At 40.8% G+C, this 21,784-nt stretch overlaps 1 protein-coding gene across 1 annotated transcript in view; it reads right to left on the minus strand.

Annotated features, from left to right (window-relative positions):
* Positions 1-366: 366 nt before the first annotated feature.
* LOC308567720 (cyclin-Y-like protein 1) overlaps positions 367-21,784 on the minus strand; it is a gene marked incomplete at both ends in the record, with an annotated part of 41,591 nt that continues 20,173 nt past the window's right edge. Inside the window, 6 exons of the mRNA XM_081159565.1 lie at positions 367-498; positions 3,397-3,549; positions 4,450-4,612; positions 15,816-15,982; positions 19,392-19,511; positions 20,354-20,405. Coding sequence (XP_081015691.1) covers positions 367-498; positions 3,397-3,549; positions 4,450-4,612; positions 15,816-15,982; positions 19,392-19,511; positions 20,354-20,405 — 787 coding nt within the window. The remainder of the gene's footprint in view (positions 499-3,396; positions 3,550-4,449; positions 4,613-15,815; positions 15,983-19,391; positions 19,512-20,353; positions 20,406-21,784) is intronic.

Below are 21,784 nucleotides of genomic sequence, written 5' to 3' on the forward strand. Positions count from 1 at the left end.
CTTCTTCCCTTTGTTTTTCTCTGCTTCTGTCTATTATTCTTTCTGGCTGGCAACACAGCAGAAAACTATAGTGATATACAATAGCCATTATCTTACACACAACTTTTTCAAGTTTCAGTAGCAAAAAATGCATTATTTTAAGTACAGGAAAATTGCCTACAACTGCAGTACAGGCAGGCCTGTCCACAGAAACACTTGGCAAGAACCTTTGTTTGTTTTTTGCATATATGTCTGCTTATCACCTTGAACTGAAATAGAAAAATGCTTAGAGCAGTGCCTAGTACAAAGCAAGTACAACAAGTGTAAGTAAAGTTTTACAAAAGAATATAATGTAAATACATGGAAAACAGTTTGTACAGAATCACATCAACTCTTCATGTTCTTGCATTCACAATGTCTTCCATCTTGTCCTCTGTCATCAGATGTATATTTTCCCATCTCTTCTCTTTTGAAGCCAGTTTCTTGTGAGAGTTCATTCTTTTCTAAAAGGGGTTGTTTCTAAAACATTGAAGAAAATATATTGGTTAACATCAAATTACTACTTAGAAATGCAAAACAAATATTTATAATATGAGAGTACATTGGAAATGAACAGTATTTCCTGTCTTGTGACTTGTAAGGTTACTCTGAGTACAAATTTGGGAGAGCAGGAAGTAAGGGACAAATCCCAATTACGGTCAAACTTGATGAATACATATATTTAACATGTAGTAACACAATTTACTTCACTGCACATATTTGGGGAACTAGTCCAGTTTCAGATGAGAAAGGGTCTCTTAATCCACAGCTGTCCTGGGAAGCCGAGGGAATTTCTAAATCATCTTCAACCGGAGGATTTCTGAGTAAACACAATATAATACATGAAATGTGACTTCTGTCTGTGAATCTCTGGACTAATATTGATCTTCGATGCACCACAAAGGATGTAATTGCACAGAGCAAGAACCCCAGAACTCCTCAGAGGGATCCCCAGTGTACTCAGCAAGAGAATGGATCAGTGCATGCGTGTGAAAAAAACTACCCAAGGCCACGGACAGGACCATCCGAGAGGATCAGGGAGAACAGCGCCCCTCCCCCACCTATCATGTCCATTCTCAACAGCCACTCTGGGAAATGCCACTCACAGTGCACTGGGCAGAGCAGTGAATGGGCCTTGCCTCAGGACCGGGAATAAGGAGCCCCAGATTGAACATGCTTCTGGCTCCATCTAACAGGTTTTAAAAAGCAAGACCTATAACAATCAAACTGTTTCTAAATAAATTATCTACATCCAAGGAAAAAGCTAAAGACATTTATAAGAACATAAAAATACTCTGCATCCAAAAAGTAAAATTCATGGTATCTGGCAGCCAATCAAAGACTACTAAGCATATCAAGAAGCAGGGAAGTATGACCCATAAAATGAGTAAATTGATCAAAAATGACCCAGAAATGACACAAATGTTAGAATTAAAGAACATTAACTTAGATAACATATTCATATCCCACATATTTGCAAGTCAAAGAAGAGAGATAAAAGATATAAAAAGGACCTAAATAAATTTTTAAATGTGTGAGACAGTAATACAATGGATACATTAACAGCCTAGTAGACAATTCAAAAGAAGAAATTAATTAATGTTTGTTGAGGAACAGAGACCATCTAAAAGAAAAAAAGTAAAAAATTACAAAAGGAAGAGAGTCTCAGGGAGATGGGGGACAGCATCAAGCAGCCTAATATGTCTGTAGAAAGGAGGGACAAAGATGTATTTGATAATGTTTATTATCACAGATTCTATTCTACACTATACTGGAGGTTCTAGTCCATGCTATCAGGCAAGAAAAGAAATACAAAAAAGATGAGAATTTGAAAAGAAAAAATAAAACTACCTCTGTTTACAGACAATATCATCACTTGTGTAGAATATCAATTGTTATCTGAAAAAAGACTACTAGAACTAAATAAATATTTCTAATAACCCAGAATATAAGATGAATATAATATTGCTTTTCTATAACATCTAATTTGGAAAAAATACAAATAATAATAGTGAAAATTATGAAATACCTAGGGATGATTGCATCAAAAAGATGTGCAAGACTTGTACACTACAAACGCATAACATCGATAAGAAAAGTTAAGGATACCTAAATAAATGGAGAGACATATTTGGTTCATGAGTTGGAAAACTCAGTATTCTCAAGAGATCAACTGATTCCAAACTAATCTACTGAGTCAACACATTTCCAATGAAACTGTTGGGAAGATTTCCTGTTAGAAATTGACAAGCCGATTCTAAAATTTGTATGTCTATGTTAAAGGGCTTAGATTAGGTGTAACAACTTAAAAGAAGAACAGCCCTAGCCAGTTTGGTTCAGTGGTCAGAGCACTGGCTCAAGGACTGAAGGGTTCCGGGTTCGATTCCAGCCAAGGGCACGTTCCTTGGGTGAGGCTCAATCCCTGGCCCTGTCGGGGTGTGTGTGGGAGGCAACCGATCAATGTGTCTCTCCAACATCAATGTTTCTTCCTCTCTCTCTATCCCCTTCCACGCTCTCTCAAAAAGAATGGAAAAAATATCCTCAGGTGACAATTAAAAAAAGGAATCCACAAAACAGCCTCTGAGGCATAACAACATGAGCTTATTTATTTATTGGAATACATGAACATCCATAGATATATTGTGTGTGTGTGTGTGTGTGTGTGTGTATACCAGTAAGTTAATAGCGTGGCACTGGAATTACAAGCTATTTTTCTCTTAAACAGATTTAGACTCTAGCATGGCCGGGGTGGCTCAGCGGTTGAGCACTGACCTAGGATCCATGAGATCGGGGTTCCTTCTCCTTCAGGGCACATGCCTGTGTTGCAGCCACGATCCCAAGTAAGGGGCCTGCAGGAGGCAGCCGATCAATGACTCTCTCATCATTGATGTTTCTATTTCTCTCTCCCTCTTTTTCCTCTTTCTGAAATCAATGCAAATATATTTTATAAAAAAACAAAAACAAAAACAAAAAAACAGATTGAGACTCTAAATCATAAAATATTATATATTATTGAAAATTAAAAGCACTTACTCCAAAATTAACTGGTGGTAACAATTGAGAACTTTTCCCAAGAAATTCTGATTGTAAGAAAAAATCATTTATATAATTTATTTTTCGATAAGGATTGGAAGTATAGTTTACGGTGTGAGAAAAATTCAAAAGTAGTTGCATCAAATAATAGTGCAATACTTTTTATATTATAGTCAAAATATAATAATGACAGATCTATAGTAAAAATTTCCCTAACTTTCAGCTTCGTATAACACAGATCTTTGGGGAAACTGATCCATCGTCGTCCTGTATAGTGTACTTTCAAAAATCAAAACCAGCAGAAGCTCCTCTAACAGCCGAGATCAGAGGCGAAGGGAAACCTACCTTCTCGGCGCCCTCTCCTCTGCTTCTGCGCCGCTGTCCCTCTGTCCCAGCTTCTCTTTCCGCATCTTCTGTGGTCTTTGCCAGAAGCAGCATCTCGTGCCGTCCATCCCTAGAGAGCACAGTGTCACTGTCATTGGTGTTTACAAGAAGCCTCTGCAGTGTTTCCACCACCAAGCAGGTCAGAGCAAGTCAGGACCTGACAGAAACCGGGTCCCGGGTAATGAGAGTCGCCCTGGCTTTCGGACGGGCGGCTCCCTCCTGCCCTCCGCCTGGGGATGCAGCCTGGTTCTCTCTGCAGGGTGATTTTTACTAAACCTAAACTGCAAAAGTCTCCTCCTCACACTGAGGGCTGTGGGGGTTAAATGGTGTCTGTAACTTTCACAATCGTCTCCTTAAGAGCAGACACTGGCTCATACATATAGTTTGTGTTATGAGTCTCAGTATTTTATGTAACAACTTGTATATTATAGCTGTGAAGAAAGATTCATGTCGGTAAATTATTTACACCTGAAATGACATCAAGAACTATGATAGACAGCTAAAATTATTTACAAATTAAACACTGCTCACAATTTTTCTCTTTATATTTTAAATGTATCACCCTGGCCGGTTTGCCTCAGCGTTGGCCTGTGGAGTAAAGGGTCCCGGGTTCAATTTCAGCCAAGGAAACGCAGCTCGGGTGCAGGCTTGATCCCCGGCCCCAGTCGGGGCTGGTGTGGGAGGCAACCAGTCAGTGTGTCTCTCTCACATCCATGTTTCTGTTTCTGTTTCTCTCTCCCCCTCCCCAAAAAAGAACACAGTTTCAAAAAAACCATCAAAGATTAAATTTGATTTAAAATACTCTGAATCATAGTCACAGAAAACATAATTTTCTTATAATGTGGGATTCTTCCTGTCAGCCATAAAAGATACCGGAAATATGTGAAAGAGTTAATAAGCCTTCTTCACCCTGGTAGTTCAAAAAGCTTTTCATTTTCCTACATGATCTGATTTACCCACAGATGGTGTTCTGGTGTCTGGTGGAAACCCCACTCTGTGACTCCGCAGCCTTACCTCCAGGGTCTGTGCTCTTTCTTTTCGCAGACAAGCAAATTCATTAGGCAATTTGTGGTCACTTGCTAGGGACCGAAGGTCAAAATAATATTTGGCATAGACACTGGCAGAGACGTGCAGACGAAACCGGAGTAGAAATAAATACTGCGTCTCCAGCTCATTTCTGAGGAAGAAGGAAAACACAAAACCCACACGGGGCGGGTCAGTCCCGGGCCGCCCGCAGGCCCCGTCTCAGCCCGAGGCTGCTCTGACTTAGTTATGAGACAGCAGAGGCCCCGCTGCGCTAACGCTCAGACAGCACCCAGGGCACAGGGACTCGGGGCCCTTCCGCACCCCAGCACCTTGAGGTTGGGACAAGGGGGAGGAGGGGACGTCCCCCTGAGCCCTGTGCTGCTGGCCCGGGCTCGTTCCCCAGAGTCCCGGCAGCGCAGCTGGAGGCTCCCGCTCCTCCCCGCGCACAGGCCCCGCTGCGGTGCAGGCGGCAGGAGCTGCGGGGGCTGTTTCTCAGCTCTGAGACCCTGCGGGCTTTCTCACCAGGCCTGTGCCAGGAAGGGGCTCATGAAAGGAGAGATGTGCCAACACAGGAGTGGGCACATGGCCATGGCAGCAAACGGAGCCACTGAGGGCTGCCACTATTATCTTAGAGGGTCAACTCTTGAGGCAACAAGGATTCACCTCTAGTAAATACATAAATAAAGATGCCACACTCAGGGGGAAAGGGGAACCCTCCCCGCCCCCAGTGCACGGGGCTAACGTCAAAGGGCATATGCAAGTTTCTGTTCACCTGAACCTCACTGGGGAGAGAAACTGTCACTATCACAGAACTGGATGCACTTTTAAAACTTTGGAAGGCAGAAGATTACAGATAGATGTCTTGGCTGGACTAAGCCCACCTTATGATATGGCTTCTGAGAGAGCACTAGAGTCAAACTCCAACAGTGTTCCCCATGCTGGGGATGAGATCCCGAAATGTTCAGCCTGCCCTGCCCCTTCCCAGAACAGCAGGGGAACGTTCCCAGGTGAGGTGCGTTCAATAAAGCAGGAAAGGAAATTTGGGAGCAGTCCCTTTGCTATGTGACCATAGTGCTGTCACTTGCCAAGAAGTTAAATAAATATAAAATTACAGTAAATTGTACTACTTCACAGTCATCCCTTGATAGTCATTAATAAAATGATAAATACCTCAACAAACATAAGAGAAGCTTTTCAAACATATTTGCTTTCCTAGTTTTAAAGCTTTAATATTTTATCCATTGGATAGGTCAGCAAAAGCTTGATGTTCTCCGGTATGGAGAACAGTCAGAATATGAGCAGAAATCAGGTTTTTCTCACTTGTTACACTTCAAACCTAACTCAACCTATTTCCAAAATTAATTTCCTGTTCAAATGGACATAAGTGTATAGAAATGTAAACCAGGTAATATTCTGATAATTAGATAAACAAGACTTACTACAGGAATAGATGCACTTTACTGTCCCATTTACATTTTCATCACAACTGCACGTTAGTTGTGACGTATAGCACCTTCCTAAGGTCACCATGCCTGTTAACAGGGATTAATCATGAAGCAAAGCGTGATGCCTACAGATCATGCAACGTCTGGTTTTTTGTTTGTTGTTTTTTTAGTTTTCCAATGGCTACATGGCTGAAGTGCAGGCTAGTTAGAGGCACAGCAAATTGTCTGAGTAGCAGCTGCTCAGTTCAACTTATTTTTTGAAGGAAAATCATATATATTTTTTTTTACTTTTTTTTTTTTACTTTTAAATTTTATTTTTGTTTAAAATATTACAGATGTCCCTGGAAAATCATAGTCTAAAAAGACACATAGATGTTGGAAAGTTTTAAGAAAAAGCTGATAGACACCAATTTTTCAATTTAGACTCCAAGGAGATCACTACCAATAGGAGACAACACCAAGTGGATGATACCAATGTACATGAAACAAGGTTATAGTGTCTTCCAATTACCAAAGATCATAAACAAAAGCAGTCTGTTATAAACATAGCTCCTGGGGTTTCTCTGTTCATACTCAAAAAGCATTCTCTACAACTGGTCTGTACCTAGACACTGCAGCCATTTCCCCAGAAGCTCACATCGATGACACCTCACACATTTCCCCTGCACGTTCTCTGATGTTATAACTAGAACCAGAGCCGCACCAGCTGAGTCGCAGGTTTTTAGGAAACTTCAGCAACCACCATGGTGGAGCTAGTGTTCATGAGCACAAATTATCCTTCCCTGAGGGGCCAGATGGAAGACTGATGACAGTGGTGTCAAAGTCACTTTAGCTTCTGCAACTTCCCCCCAAAAAGTAATTGCATTGGTTTCAAATTTATTATTTACTGTCATACCCTTTGCTAAGATCACTACCAGCAAGGCCACTCTGACTACTCAGTTTACATGATTATCAAAGTCTGCTTTTCTACCAAAAGCCACGTTGAAAGCTAGTGATAATCCCTGGCCCCTTCTCTTCATCACAACTATTCTCACTTTAGTTTTCAATATGCATTTTGGTCATTCTGAAAGGGTCTTTTCTAGAGTAACAAGCAAAGGTAACAGAAACAAATTCTGGCTACTGCCCACCATCATCTCAATTTCCTATGATGTTAAATATAATCTAGATGGGTCCTTTCACATTTTCTTAAATGCCACCCACAAACACATTTTTCAAAATTGTTATGAAATTCATTGAGGTCATACTGGTTAATCAAATTGCATACATTTCAAGCGTACAATTCTCTGATATATCATCTGTATATAGCATTGTGTGCAGACCACCCCAAAGTCAAATCTTTTTTCATCACCAGATATTGGACCCCCTTTACACAAAGACATTTTCACTGTCAAGCAGGCACTCTGCCTGCTGGAAATACCTTTTGGGCTCATCTTGCCTACCGTCTTCAGGGCCCTTCACAGCAGCTCTGGTGGCCCGATCAAAACTCCTTGTGATGTTTGGGATTCCACTCCCATCTCTGCATGCCAGCTCTGAGGAGCACCCTCATGGGTAACCTATGGCCTCCCACAAAGCACTGCTGTGGTTGCTGAGTGCCCCTGAAAATTCTCAAATGGGGGGGGGCACTGGGAGAGGCCAGTGATGTTTCTCTAACTGCCTGAGAGGTAGGACCTTCCTAAATCATCAGATCTATTTTTAAACATGTGAAATGCTCATTAAAGAGCAGGAGAGAGCACAGGTATCTGAAACCTGTATATGTGGCTAATCTTCTATCCTGGTTTCTTTAACAACAGAACTTTAGATAAAAGGAGAAAAAGACCAGTAAAAGCAAATATACCATGTGTGACTCAGGTTTAAGCTAGAACCAGCTCAATAGTCTAGTGGCGGTAAGGCCATAACAGTGGCCAAAAATTTACTTCAAAGGCCAGATGTATGCCCCTTAAACACGGGCTGGGGACAACAGAAAAATGTTGAGTGGGATCCAAAATGGTGGTAGAGTAGGTAAAAGTTACCCTCACTCCTCCCAGGACAAAAATGGAACTACAACTAAAGTATAGAGCCATCAAGTTGAATAACCAATAGAAGACTAGCTGAACAGAAGTCTCATAACCAAGGATTTATGAAGAAGCCACATGGAGAGGCTTCTGGTAGGAAGGGCAGAGATTGAAAAGGGCTGGGCCCGGCTCCCACGTGCACTGGCCAAGCACCCAGAGGGCTATCTCAGCTACAAAGGTCTCCTCTTAAAGCACAGGGTCTCAGACCCACGCCCAGCTCCCCAGCCCAGAGCACCAGAGCCAGGAAAAGGAGCCCACATAACATCTGGCTATGAAAATCATCAGGGATCTGTCTTCCAGGGAGAGACAGGAGTCCCATAGAAACCCAGGCACCCTCTTAAAGAGCCAGCACACAAAATCTTGTTTATGGTCACTTACCCTAAGCACAAACAAAACACGGTGTCTCAGTGCACACTAGTGAAAAGAAACTGGGATGTGTGGCTCTGGGGAAAGAGCTAAGGGACAACTGCCAGGATCTCTGTGCTGAGTCCCTCTCCCCCACTGCCCACAGACATCACCTTTCTTCCTTGAGGACTCTTTTCTTATTACATCAGCCTGAGAGAATGCATAACCCCACCCTCCGACTCTCTGTCCTCTCATTCTGCAGAGCTCATATCCAACAGAAAATTCAGCTACCTGGGTCCAGGGTGTAGGGGTCTGGGCAGATTCAGGGTGTGTCAGAGACTGAGTTCTATGGCTTTGGTTCAGGGGCCTTTTCCTCCCATCCCCATTCCTTAGAGCTTAACAAGTGCCACCCCAGCCTCATAAGAGATCCACTAGCTCCACCTTCTAGAATTCTAACAGCCCTGCCGTGTTGTGCTGTGGATCTCCAAGAGGTCCTGGCTGAATCAAGGACAGACTGAATTGCGTAGCTTCAAGTCAGGGGCGAATTTTCCCTCTCATGTTCAACTGTTGCAGAACCATCCCTTCAAACCACCAAATCTTGGTCTGTTTGGGCCTGATAAACTCTGTTGGTTGACCCTACATGACTCTCTGAGACACCGTTCCACCAAAAATGTCTATGTGCACCTAGCATATGTCAACTGGCCTTGATGTACCCTGGGAATTTTTTTCTGAGTGGCCTGAGACTCAGCACTGGCACCAAGTTTGAATTTGTATCAGTCTGATGAACACCATTTGCCCCTCCCTGATGACTTACTGAGACCCTAACTCAAGTAACTTGGTACTGCCAGAGGCTCTTTTAGTGACTGAGCTTAACAGGCACCCTCCAAAGTGGAGGCAGGTAAAGGTGGATTGTGAAGTGCCTTGGGACTTTGGCTGACCTACACCAAAGCTCACTGCTGGTGGGAGGTGGCCTTGATGAGCAGCTTGGCCCTTCCCAAGCACTCCCAGTCAAAGCAAGAGCAGCAGCAAACTGTGACTCACTTTATAGCTCCAAGATGATTGCCTAGGGCCAGTCACAGGTAGAGTCTGACACTGACCTGCACTGAGTCAATCCCAAAAGGCCTCAAAGCCAATATACCCAGTGGCAAGATTGAGAAAGCATCAGAACAGGAAGCAATTAGCTCCATAAGCAGCACATTCAAAGGGAGACCTCAGGAAGCAAAGACCCTGCTGAGGTGAATTTTGCTTCATGTGGAAGCTCCTGCACAGCAGCTCATACACTGTGGTCAAGGTCAATCCTCACAGTCAATCAGCATGAGGATCAATCCGATACATAGATGGGCCAACAGCAATGATGACTAAACTACAACAGAAGGGCTTACCTATCTCACACAAGAAACATTCCTGGAGCACCAGTTAATGTGATTCCAGAGTGTGCCATGGGTGCCACAAGATACCTACTAGATAAGGCCACCCTACCAAGGCAGAGAGACATAGCAGAATGACTTAATACACAGAAACAAACACAGACAGGTAGTCAAAATGGGGAGACAAAGAAACATGCCTCAAATGAAAGAACAGAAGGAATCTCCAGAAAAATAAATAAAATGAAATCAAGCAATCTACCTGATACAGAGTTCAAAACAATGGTTATAAGGATGCTCATGAAACTTGGTGAGAACTTCAACAGCATGAAAAAGAACCTAGAAATCATAAAATAGAACTACTCAGGCCCTGGTCAGTGTTGCTCAGTGTTTAGAGCATCACCGTGAGCACCGAAGGGTCATGGGTTTGATTCCCGGTCAAAGGCACATACCTGGGTTGCTGGTTCACACTCTGTCCCCAGTATGTGTGCATGCAAGAGGCACCCAGTCGATGTGTCTCTCTCACATTGATGATCCTCTCTCTCTCCACCTTTCTCCCTCCCTTCCTCTATTCTACTCTCTCTGAAAAGCAATGGAAGAATATCCTCAGGTGACGATAACAAACAAACAAACAAACAAACAAAAGAACCAGTCAAAAGGAAGAATATCTGAAATGAAGAGTACACTTTAAAGAATAAACATTAGTTTACATGAAGTAGAGGACTCAATTAGTGATTTGGAAACCAGGCAGAAGAAAATAAACAGAACAGCAAAAAGAAAACAAAATTGTAAAAAATGAGGATAGTTTAAGGGACATCTGGGACAACATGCAGTATAACAGTATCAGCATCATAGGGATCCCAGAATGAAAAAAGAGCGACCATGTGAGCATGTAATTAAGATCTTATTTGAAGAAATAATGACTATAAATTTCCCTAACCTGGTGAAGGAAAAAGACACAGAAGTCCAGGAAGTGCAGAGAGTCCCAAACAAGATGAGCCCAAAGAGGCTCACACTAAGATAAATCACAATTAAAGTGGCAAAGATTAAAGACAAAGAGAGAACTTTCAAAGCAGCAAGAGAAAAGCAGTTAGTTACCTAAATGCTAGCTCCCAAAAGAATGCAACTGATTTTTTTTTTTTTTACACTGTTAAAGCCTTACTTTTTATCTTTTAATTTTATCCTTATTGTTTAAAGTATTATAGATGTCTCTTCCCTCCCCTTAGACCCCTTCCACTCTACACCCACCCCGTCCCCAAACTTTTACTGCACTATTTTCTGTGTCCATGTATTGTGCATATATGCCTATAAGTTCTTTGCTTAATCTCTTCCAAACTCCCCCTTTCCCTCTGATACACATCAGTCTGTTGCATGCTTCACTGACTAAAATTATGGAACGCTGCACAAATTTGCATGTCATCCTTGTGCACAGGCCATGCTAATATCTAGTAAATGAGAATTGTAACTGATTTCTCAACAGAAACATTTCAGGCCAGAGGCACAGGCAGGACATATTCAAAGTGATGAAAAGAGAGGATCTACAAGCAAGACTACTCTGCCCACCAAGACTATCATTTAAAATTGAAAAAGAAAGAGCTTCCTAGACAAGAAAAAGCTAAAGCAGTTCATTAATACCAAAACAGAACTACAGGAAAAGTAAAGGATCTTCTTTAAGAATATAAAAGGAAAAACATACACATAGTTAGAAGGAATGAAATAGTATTAAATACATACCGATGAATCATCACTTTAAATGTCAATTACTTGAATGCTCAAATGAAAAGACAAAAGGCAGCTGACTGAATAAGAATATAAGACATATATATTCTGTCTACATGAGACCCAACTAAGATGAAAGAAACATGGAGACTGAAAGTAAACGGATGGTAAAAGATATTTCATGCAAATGGGAAAAAAAGCTGGGGTACCAATACGTATATCTAACAAAATAGACTTTTAAAAAGAGGTTATAATAAGAGACAAAAAGGACACTACATAGTGATAAAGGGATCAATCCAACAAGAGGATATAACCCTTGTAAACATTTATGCACAAATATAGGAGCACCTAAATATATAAAGCAGCTACAGAATCCACAGTAATTCAGTTACAGGAGGAGATTTTAACATCCCAATTGACATAAATAGATAGGCCTTTCAGAAAGAAAATCAACAAGGAAACACCCATCCTAAATGACACACTAGACCATATGGATTCAATGGATATTTTCAGAGAAATTATCCTCAAAGAACCAGAATATACTTCAAGTGCACAGAGAATATTTTCTAAAATAAACTGCATGTTAGGACACAAAACAAGTTTCAATAAACTTATGGAAACTGAAATCACATCAAGCATCTTCTCTGATTAATTTTTAGTGTATAATACTAAAAGTTAATTACAAAATAAACTGAAAAACACACAAACACATGGAGACTGAATAACATCTAACTGCCCTGCTGGGTTGCTCATTTGGTTGGAGCATAGTCCCATACACCAAACGTTTGAGGGTTCGATTCTCTATGAGGACACATATCTAGGTTGTAGATTCGATCCCTGGTGTGGGCACGTATGGGAGGCAGCTGATCAAGGTTCCTCTCTCTCTCTAAGAATCAATAAATACATATCCTCAAGTGAAGATTTAAAAAAATTAAGTAGGATTTAACTAAACTATCAATGGGTTAACAATTAGATCAAAAAAGAAACTGAAGGTACCTTGAGACAAATGAAAATGAAAACACAACAACCCAAAATATATTAAATACACCAAAAGCAGTTCTAAGATGGAAATTCATATACCAGTATTCCTCAAGAAATAAGAAAAATTTTAGTAAACTAACATTATGCCTAAAAGAATTACAAAAAGAATAACAAACAATGCCCAAAGTGAGTAGAAGAAAGAAAATAATAAGGCCATAGTGGAAATAAACAAAATAAAAATTTTAAAAATCATAGAAAAGATCAATAAACCAAGATCTGGTTTTCTTTGAAAAATAAGCAAGATGATAAACCTTTAGCCAGATTCATCAAGAGAGAAAGGACTCAAATAAATAAAAGCAGGAATGAAAGAGTAGGAACTGACACCAAAGAAATACAAAGGATTATAAGAAAAGATTATGAACAAGTATATTCCAACAAATTAGATAATCTAGAAGAGATAGATAAATTCCTAGAAATATACACTCTTCTAAAGCTGTACAAAAAAGAAATAGAAAATCTGAATAGACTGATTACAGCTAATGAAATAGAAGCTGTAATAATTAAAATAAAAAACAAAACTTCCAACAAACAAAAGTTCTGGACATGATGTCACAGGTAAATTTTACCAGATATTCAAAGAAGAACTGACACCAATCCTTCTCAAACTATTTCAAAAAATTCAAGACGATGGAAGACTCCCAAGCTTATTTTATGAGGCCAACATTATCCTAATTCCAAAACCAGATAAATACACAAAAAGAAAGAAAATTATACTACACTATCCCTGATGAACATAGATACAGAAATCTTGAACAAAATACTAGCAAACTGAATTCAGCAATACATTAAAAAGATCATACACCATGATTAAGTGAACTTTATTCCTAGGATACAAAGTCCGTCCAATATCTGCAAATCAATTTACATGATACACATAAATATGAACAAAACGAAAGGTAAAACTATATGGTCATATCAAGAGATGCAGAAAAAAATTTCATGAATTCCATAACCCATTTATGATAACAACTCTCAGCAAAGTAAGAACAGATGGAACGTATCACACAACATAATAAAGGCCACATATAACAAACACACAGCTAACATCACACTCAATGAAGAAAAACTGCAATAGTTTCCCTTAAGATCAGAACCAGGACAGGGATGTCCACCTTCACCACTCTTATTCAACATAGTGCTGGAAGTCCTAGCCAGAGCCATCAGACAGTAAGAAAAAGTAAAAGGCCACAGAATTGGAATGGAATAAGTAACTGTCATAATTTCCTAATGACATGTTACTATGTATAGAAAAGTCTAAAGATTACACCAAAAAACCTACCAGAACTGACAAATGAATTCAGTAAAGTAGCAAGATACAAGATAAATATCCAGAAATCAGTTGCACTTTTATATGCCAATAATGAACTATCAAAAAGGCAAACTACAAAACAATCGCACATATAATTGCAACAAAAAATACCTAAGAATAAATGTAACCAAGGAGGTAAAAAGACCTCTGTACTTGGAAAATTACAAGACATTCAAGAAAGAAGGTGAAGAAGATACAAATAAATGGAAGCATATACCATGCTCATGGATAGAAAGAATTAACATCTTTAAAATGTCTGTACTACACAAAGCAATCTAGAGATTCAATTAAATTCCTATCAAGATACCAAAGATGTATTTTACAGAAGTAGAACAAATAAGCCAAAATTTTATATGGAACAACAAAAGACCCTGAATATTCAGAGCAATTGAGAGAAAAACAAACAAGGTTGGAGGTATCATGCAACCTGATTTCAAACTATACTACAAGCGTATAGTAATCAAAACAGCATGGTAATGGCATAAAAACAAACCTATAGATGGATGGAACAGAATGGAAAGCCCAGAAAGAAACCCACACCTATATGGTAAATTAATACTTGACAATGGAGGAGAGATCAGTCAATGGAGTAAAGTCAGTCAACTCAATAAATGGTGTTGGGTAAATTAGACAGATACTTCCAAAAAATGAAAGTAGACCACCTCCTTACACCATATACAAGAATAAACTCAAAATGAATTATTAACTTAAATTTAAGATTCAAAACCATAAATCTCCTAGAAGAAAACAGGAAGTAAAACCTGGAACATTTCTCTTAGTAATATTATTTTGCTAATAGATTACCTAAGCAAGTGAAACAAAAGAAAAAATAAGCAAATGGGACTACATCAAACGAAAAAGTTTTAACACAGCAAAAGAAAACATCAACAAAATAAAAAGACCACCTACTGATGGGAAAGCATATTTGACAATGATATATCTGGTAAGGGGGTTATTATTCACAATTTATAAAAAACATATATAACTCAACAGGAAAAATAAAAACAATCCAAATAAAAATGGACAGGGAACCTGAACAGACACTTCTCTGAAGAGGACACACTGATGGACAACAGACATATAAAAAGATGCTCAACATCACTAATCGTCAGAGAGACGCAAATTAAACCACAATGAGATTTCTCCCCACACCTGTCAGAATGTCCATCATCAATAAATCAACAAACAGCAAGTGTTGAGGAGGATGTGGGGAAAAGGGAACACTGCACACTTTTGGTGGGAATGCAGATTGGTGCCGTCATTGTGGAAAACATTATGGAGTTTCTTCAAGAAATTACAAAGGGAACTGCTTTATGACTCAGTGATTCCACTTCTGGGTATGTATTTGAAGAAACCCAAAACACGAATTCAAAACAATCTATGCCCTCTGTGTTCACTGCAGTATTATTTACAATCCTCAAGCTATGGAAGCAACTCAAGCGGCCATGAATAGATGAGTGGATGAAAAAGCAATGGCATATTCCTCAGCCATGAAAAGAAATCTTTCCATAGAGTGAAATCTTACCATTTGTGAGAGCATGGATGGACCTAGAGGGGATTATGCAAAGTGGAATAAGTCAGTCAGAGGAATACAAATACCACATCATTTCCCTTTGCAAAGCGTATGATTTTCTAACCGTGATGCTGTACACCTGAGACTAATACAAAATAATATTGAATGTAAACTCTAACTGGAAAAAAAGAATAAATAAGTAAAAATGAAAAAGAGGGGAAGAAAAAGACTGGAACTGGTAGACTGCTTTCAGAAAGCCATGAAGATATTAATAGCACTGTTGTTTTAGGATGTGAGCTTGTAAAATATTTACAAATAAACATCAGAAAATTACATTTCAAATTATCACGAAGATTATTAAAACAATAGCACATGAAGGCCTACTGATTAGTGAGGAATATGAATTGTTATAGGAAATGTGGATAGAAAAATGAATGTACTTGTATGCCTCATTCAGTTCTCTGCACAATGGAACCTTTAAAAATATTTCTTAATATGTAAACTTTATGGGGGCAAATGAGGTATTGGAAAATGGTGAGAAAGGTCACCAAAACCTTGCAAACTCACATGTCCTTGAGTGTGATGCCCTGCTGGATTCGGCAGAAGCGATAATTCCGTACAACCCAGTCGCGCAGATACTTGGCAGCAAGAAGAATGGCTCCCAGAACAATTCTTCTCCAGTTCGTGGGGCAAATGTCGATCTCAGCATAAACTGTAAGTCTTTCTAAGTAAATCTGCAAAAGTAGAACACTGGTCTTTGATTCTAGTTCAGTTTAAGTGCTGCGGTAAGAACTGTTAGGAATGACAGATTTCATCTGTTTTTGAGACGACTTTTACTCTTAGGTTCTACAGAGGCTGCTTAGCCAGCCAAAGCCAGAGGCCAAGTCACAGCTGCAAATCAAATACTTTTGTTGCCGACTTTGCCCATTTTTCCCCAGCCCATTTTTTGGTGACAGGAATGAATGGACACCTTGGCAAAGGGCTTCCTGAAGGAATGTTATTACCATCCCACTTGTAAAGGGCAGCACACCCAGGCCCCGCGCAGATGCTTGAGTGCCTGCCATGTGCACTGCTTCATGCCTGGCTGGTAGTTATGGGGCGATTTTACAGAGCACTTGAGTATGTAAATCCCTGGAAATACTGAGCACATTTGTATCTTCTTTACACAGTGACTACTCCTTTTGTGGCACAAGCAGAAGATAAAACCTGGTCATCAAGAGAGCCCCCCAGTGGCTGCTGTGGGTGCAGCAGGACAGGCAGGACAGACAGGAGCGCTTGAGGCAGGTCCGAGCAGCTGTCAAGTATTCCTGGACTTAGTGTCCTTGAAAGAAACACACACGCACACAAAGAACAGTCCTGTTACATCCCCCAAGCTTCACATCTCCATTATCATTTCATGAAATTCATCTCTTTCTGACACAACCAGAAGCTTAGTCAATTCTATTGGTTTCAGGTGGTAACACAGCTGCCAGTCTCTCTCCCTGGTCCTCCTCTAAACCTGCCAGGTAGCTGGCGAGGTTTCATGATTTCTTTCACATATTCGATGTCTATTCCACAAAGAACTGGGTGAAGTTAACAGCTAAATAAAGGCTATAGAGGCAAGCGGTGCCTTGTTACCCCAAAGGATGCTTTGCAGAAGAGCATGTGTGCCCTCTGACAAAAAGAAGAAACTCCCCCTTTAAAGAGTATATTTACTGTCTGAGGTTATCAGATTGACAGCTCAGATTTACCAAAGGTATTGAAACTCAACTGTATTTAAAAAAACAAATGGTTATTGAACATTATGTGTTCTTAGTGAAAGTTTCCAACAATCTACCAAAACTCAGGGCTGTCAGGTATTTTGAGAATGAACTTATTTACAATGTTCAACTTTCTACTTTATGGGAATAATTAGAGGCACTTACACAACGTTGGCAATCTCGCAACTTCCCATCACCTTCACTGGCAGATGTGCTATGTGGCACTATTCATTCATTTTTAACACTTGCCCCCTATGTCGGTGGAATTGAGATTTCTCTTCTCACTGAAACTCTTCTATCAGAGACGTCATTCCCATCCCACTTTTGAAGAACAACTCCCACAATTGCCTCTCTCTGACAAATCCTCTGTCCTCAGGAGACTGCCCTCAATGTGAATGTGTTTATGTTGTTCCCCTCCCACCCCCTGCAACCCCAAGACTGCTTCCTCACATTGTTCACAGGAAATGCCCTGATGAGGCTTCTCATCTCCCATTCTCTCCTTAACCCACTTTAGTCTGCCCCTGGCACTGACACTCTACTGAAAGCATTATTGCTAAGGCCATGGGTGCCTTCAGGCATACAAACCGGAGCTCTTCATCCCCCCTCCCCAAGCACTCCCTAACATCATATAGGGCACTGTCCTGGTCTAGGTGCTTGGCCAAAAACTTCCAATTGAGTTACCCTGCTCCAATCAGTAAGCAATTCCTGTCATCTCCACCTGTCATTGGAAATCAGGCTGCTATCTCTTCTATTTGTCACTTCTCACCTGTGTCACTGTTATTTGCTCCTGACTTCTTGGTCTCCACTCGGACTCCCAGCTACAGTCTCTTCTCCCCAAAAGTAGCCAGGACGGCCTCTAACTAAGAGCACTTCTCTCCCCTGCTCAATATCTGACAAAGGATTCCCATCAACCAAATAAAAATGGAACTTCTTCCCATGGCCTGCCAGTACAAAACCCTGTAATATACGACTTGTCCTTCTATGGCCTCATGTCCCACATTCTTTCCTTCATTCCACTCGCGCAGCACAATGGCCATACCTCACTGTTCCTCAATCACAAAAAACACATTCCCATCTCAGAATCTTGCACTTGTCCCCTCTGCCTGTAAGGACAGAGCTCCTCATCTTTCCAGTTCAGTGAGGTCTCTCCATCCTCAGCACTTAGATCTGTAAGGACTATCACACTAAAGGGAGAAGGGCCCAGGAATGGCTTAGAGTTGTGGCCAAAGGAGAAAATAACAAAAAGAAGTCAAGATAAGTGAGGTTCAAGAGAGAGAGTGTGGTGAAAATGCTAAATGCTGCCAAGAAGTTGTTCATTCCATAAATATCCACTGAATACCTATTCATGTCACTGTTCTATCTTCTGTACACTTTTTATTCACATGCTTTCTCTGCATTTGAACAGCTAATCCTAATTCCCTACCTCTAGCTCAGATCCATGCTCTAATTCCATGCATTCGAGTGATTTCTAGAGACCTCCACTCTGCTGTCTTGTAGGTGCATCGAGCTTAACTTGTCTACAAAAGACCCGCCTCCTCCAACCCAGATGCTCTCCCTCCTGTATCACTTGCTCCCCTCATGGGAGCCCCACTCCTGCCTTTCTCCAGCATGTGCTAAGCACTCCAAGTGGCTGGTGGCTCCATGAAAAGTCCTGCATCTGACCCATTGCCCATTCAGGGGTCTCTATTCAGAAGCACACGCTGCCTCTCCAAGGTTTGAACTGAATACTGAAGGAGGAGGCACTGACCTAAGGAATCTTTCCCTCCAGACCAAGCAGTAGACTTTCCCCTTTAGGTTTGCTGGAGCAGGAATTAGTACAATCCCATTACTTCTCACTAGAATAGGACCACTTATTCCAGATGATAAAATCTGACCATAGGAATTCTGTATGAATGACACAAAGGTCCTCACACAGCTGTAGCTTAGCAGGCAACTAGCAAAGCCTTGTCAGACACCACTGCACGCCAATCCTGGTCAACTTCACAGGCAGGCACGAGAGGACAGCAAGGATGGGTGAACACCCATCATCCAAGGAACAGAGAATTTAGGGCTTTAGTTCCCAATCAGGACACACATTAGAACTGCCTGGGGAATACAGCCTGGGACTCAGCTTAGACCTACACTGAACCGGTCACTACCTGGGGCCCACAACGTTCTGTTATTGCCAACATCCTGCCCCATCAGCACACCTTGTAGGTGTGCACATGTGTGCAGTGCATGTGCGCATGTCTCCTGAGGTGTGGAGGGAGAAAGAGGAAACCTCTCCTGCTGCCTTTAATAGCAAGTGTTTTGGGATGAGAAAAGCAAGGGCATTTGAAATCATAATGATTATTAAGCTCAAATGTGTGTATTTCACCTCCTTTGATAGGTTTCCCTTAATAAAGTTCTGAAAGAACTATCTTACCAAAGTTGTTATTGAAAATTCAGCTGTTAGATTTAGGTCATTGAAAAAAGGCCGAATGAATCCGTAAATAGTTTCAGGATCAGGATTATGATCGAAGTTTTCCTCTGGAACCGCTTCCTGCTGAAAGGAGGAAAAATGCAATGTCACTATCCACTGAAGAAAAACAAAAAGTGCTTTCCTGAGAGCCGTCTCCTACCTGTGCCCACGTGCCCCTGAAAATAATTTTGATTGGGTGACATGTCTTTTAGTCTTTTAAATATAAACAATGGGACCTTAAAAAACAATATTCAATACTGACACTCATTTAAGATAAATGCAGGCACAACCTCAGAAAAGTTATATGTTCCTTTTCACCTTCCCCATACAGAATTCTATGTAAATGTAAGCTATCTTTAGGCTCAAAGGACTTTTCACCCTCATGTCCTACTTCTCTGCAACCAACTCTGAAAATGTGTTTCCAGTTTCCTGTACCCACAGGGCCCTAAGGCTGTGCCGTGCTAAACAGCAGTCAGCAGTCACATACTGCTCTAGGGCATCAGAAGATGGGAACTGGAAATTTTTTTGCCATTCTAATTAATTCAAAATTTAAATAGTTGTTTAATTTTCTTCACAGAGATCTTTACATATCTGTTAGGTTTATTTACAAATATTCATATTGTTTGATGTTACTGAAAACTATCTTTTAAAAGGATACACGTTTCTAGAGGGGGCGTGTTTACTCACCTTAGCTCACCACCTGTACAAAGCTGAAGCTCAGTTCTTACTGACCTATTTCCTATACAACATTCCCTTTGTAAAATAATTAGGTAGAACATGAGATGAGGAAGAAAACCAAAGGAAGATAATTTTGACTTCAAGCTGGAGAGAGTAATTTTCTTCTAGTGATTAATTTCAAAGCAAATCATCATGAATAAACACAATTGTATGAGAAAGAATACAGCCTCAGTACAACTGATACTTACTGTCAGCGGGTGCAGCCTCTCATCAAAAATGTCCTTGGATCTGTCTCCATCTCTATAAAGTAAGAAGGTGATTTTAAAAACCAATCCAGGAATTGCTAATATTTTAGTAACACATCTGCTGGGAATAGAGAGAGAGGTGGAGGGAGAAGCTTAACCTTCTACAGAGTCCTACTAATTCTTCTTAGATTCCGTAAGAAGTTTCTGGCCTCTTTTTACCCAGCACATCAAATTCTGTAAAATCTTCTATACAGTGAGCAGCCAGAGCTGCCTCTCTAGGCGCTGACCCTCCGACAGGCGACGCTGGTCACCCCGACAGACTCCATCTGCCGCCTCGCCCTGGGCCACACAGGAGCGCGTCACGGAGCAGGAGCGGGCCATTCATGTGAATACGAGACTCATGTTTCTCAGTTTCGCTTCTCTTGTTAGTTTCCTATATTATATTATTATTGTGTGTTTCTTCTTTTTTAAACAGTTTGAGTTAAAAACTTGCCTTTTTATTTTAAAAATGACCAGTTACTGGTTTTAGAGAGGAAGGGGGAGAGAGAGGGAAAAACTCACATCGAAAGGCTGCCTCCTGCACACGCCGAACTGGGGATCGAACCTGAAACCCAGGAACGTGGCCTGATGGAACTGAACCCACAACCCTGGGCATGGGCCCTGCCTGGGAATGGAACCTGCCCCCTTGGGGCGATGCTCCAACTGAGCTGCACTGGCCAGGAAAACCAGTCTTCATTATTTTTAAGTTTAATTTTCCACACAGTGGTTCCCCAAATGTGTTTTGCAGGCCTTTGGGGTTCCCCTAGACCAGTTTCAGGAGACACATGAGGCCAAAACTGTTTTTATAGAAATCCTAAGGCATTGCCTGCGTCTATACTGACATTGCAATGACTGTATAAAAGAAAAGTCAGTAAAACTGGCTTCTGAGCCTGCGTCAAGGCCGGGGTACCGCCCTGTGCTAGGAGTCACTCTATTCCTCACGGCCACTGGTTGAAAAACAAATTCTGCTTCACTGGAGAACATCCTTGACAAAGCAGTAAGGATGGTGTTATTAAACGCTGATTCTTATTTATATCTGAGTAAGGGGGAAGTATGCATTAAGCACTTCTGCATACCGAAATGTGGTTGTTGAGGAAAAACACTTGTGACTTAGTTGTGAGCTGAACAACTGACTTTTTTCATTAAATAACATCTTTATTTGATAGTTTAACTGTCAGTCTCTCAAAACTGAAAAGTAAGCATGTCACTTCAAGGAAAACAACTTGTACATTTGCTACCAGTGACGCAATTCAAGCTATCAAGCTAAAAATCAAGACTGGGGAAAACTTGTACCTTTTTTGTGTGAGTCTGACAGCTTTTCAATACTTAAGGGACTTTCAGGGAAGACTGGTGGTGATATGATGCTAACTAACAACAGTGAATTTTAATACTGTA

This window comes from Miniopterus schreibersii, assembly GCF_964146895.1.
Source record: "Miniopterus schreibersii genome assembly, chromosome: 1".
Lineage (NCBI taxonomy): Eukaryota > Metazoa > Chordata > Mammalia > Chiroptera > Miniopteridae > Miniopterus > Miniopterus schreibersii.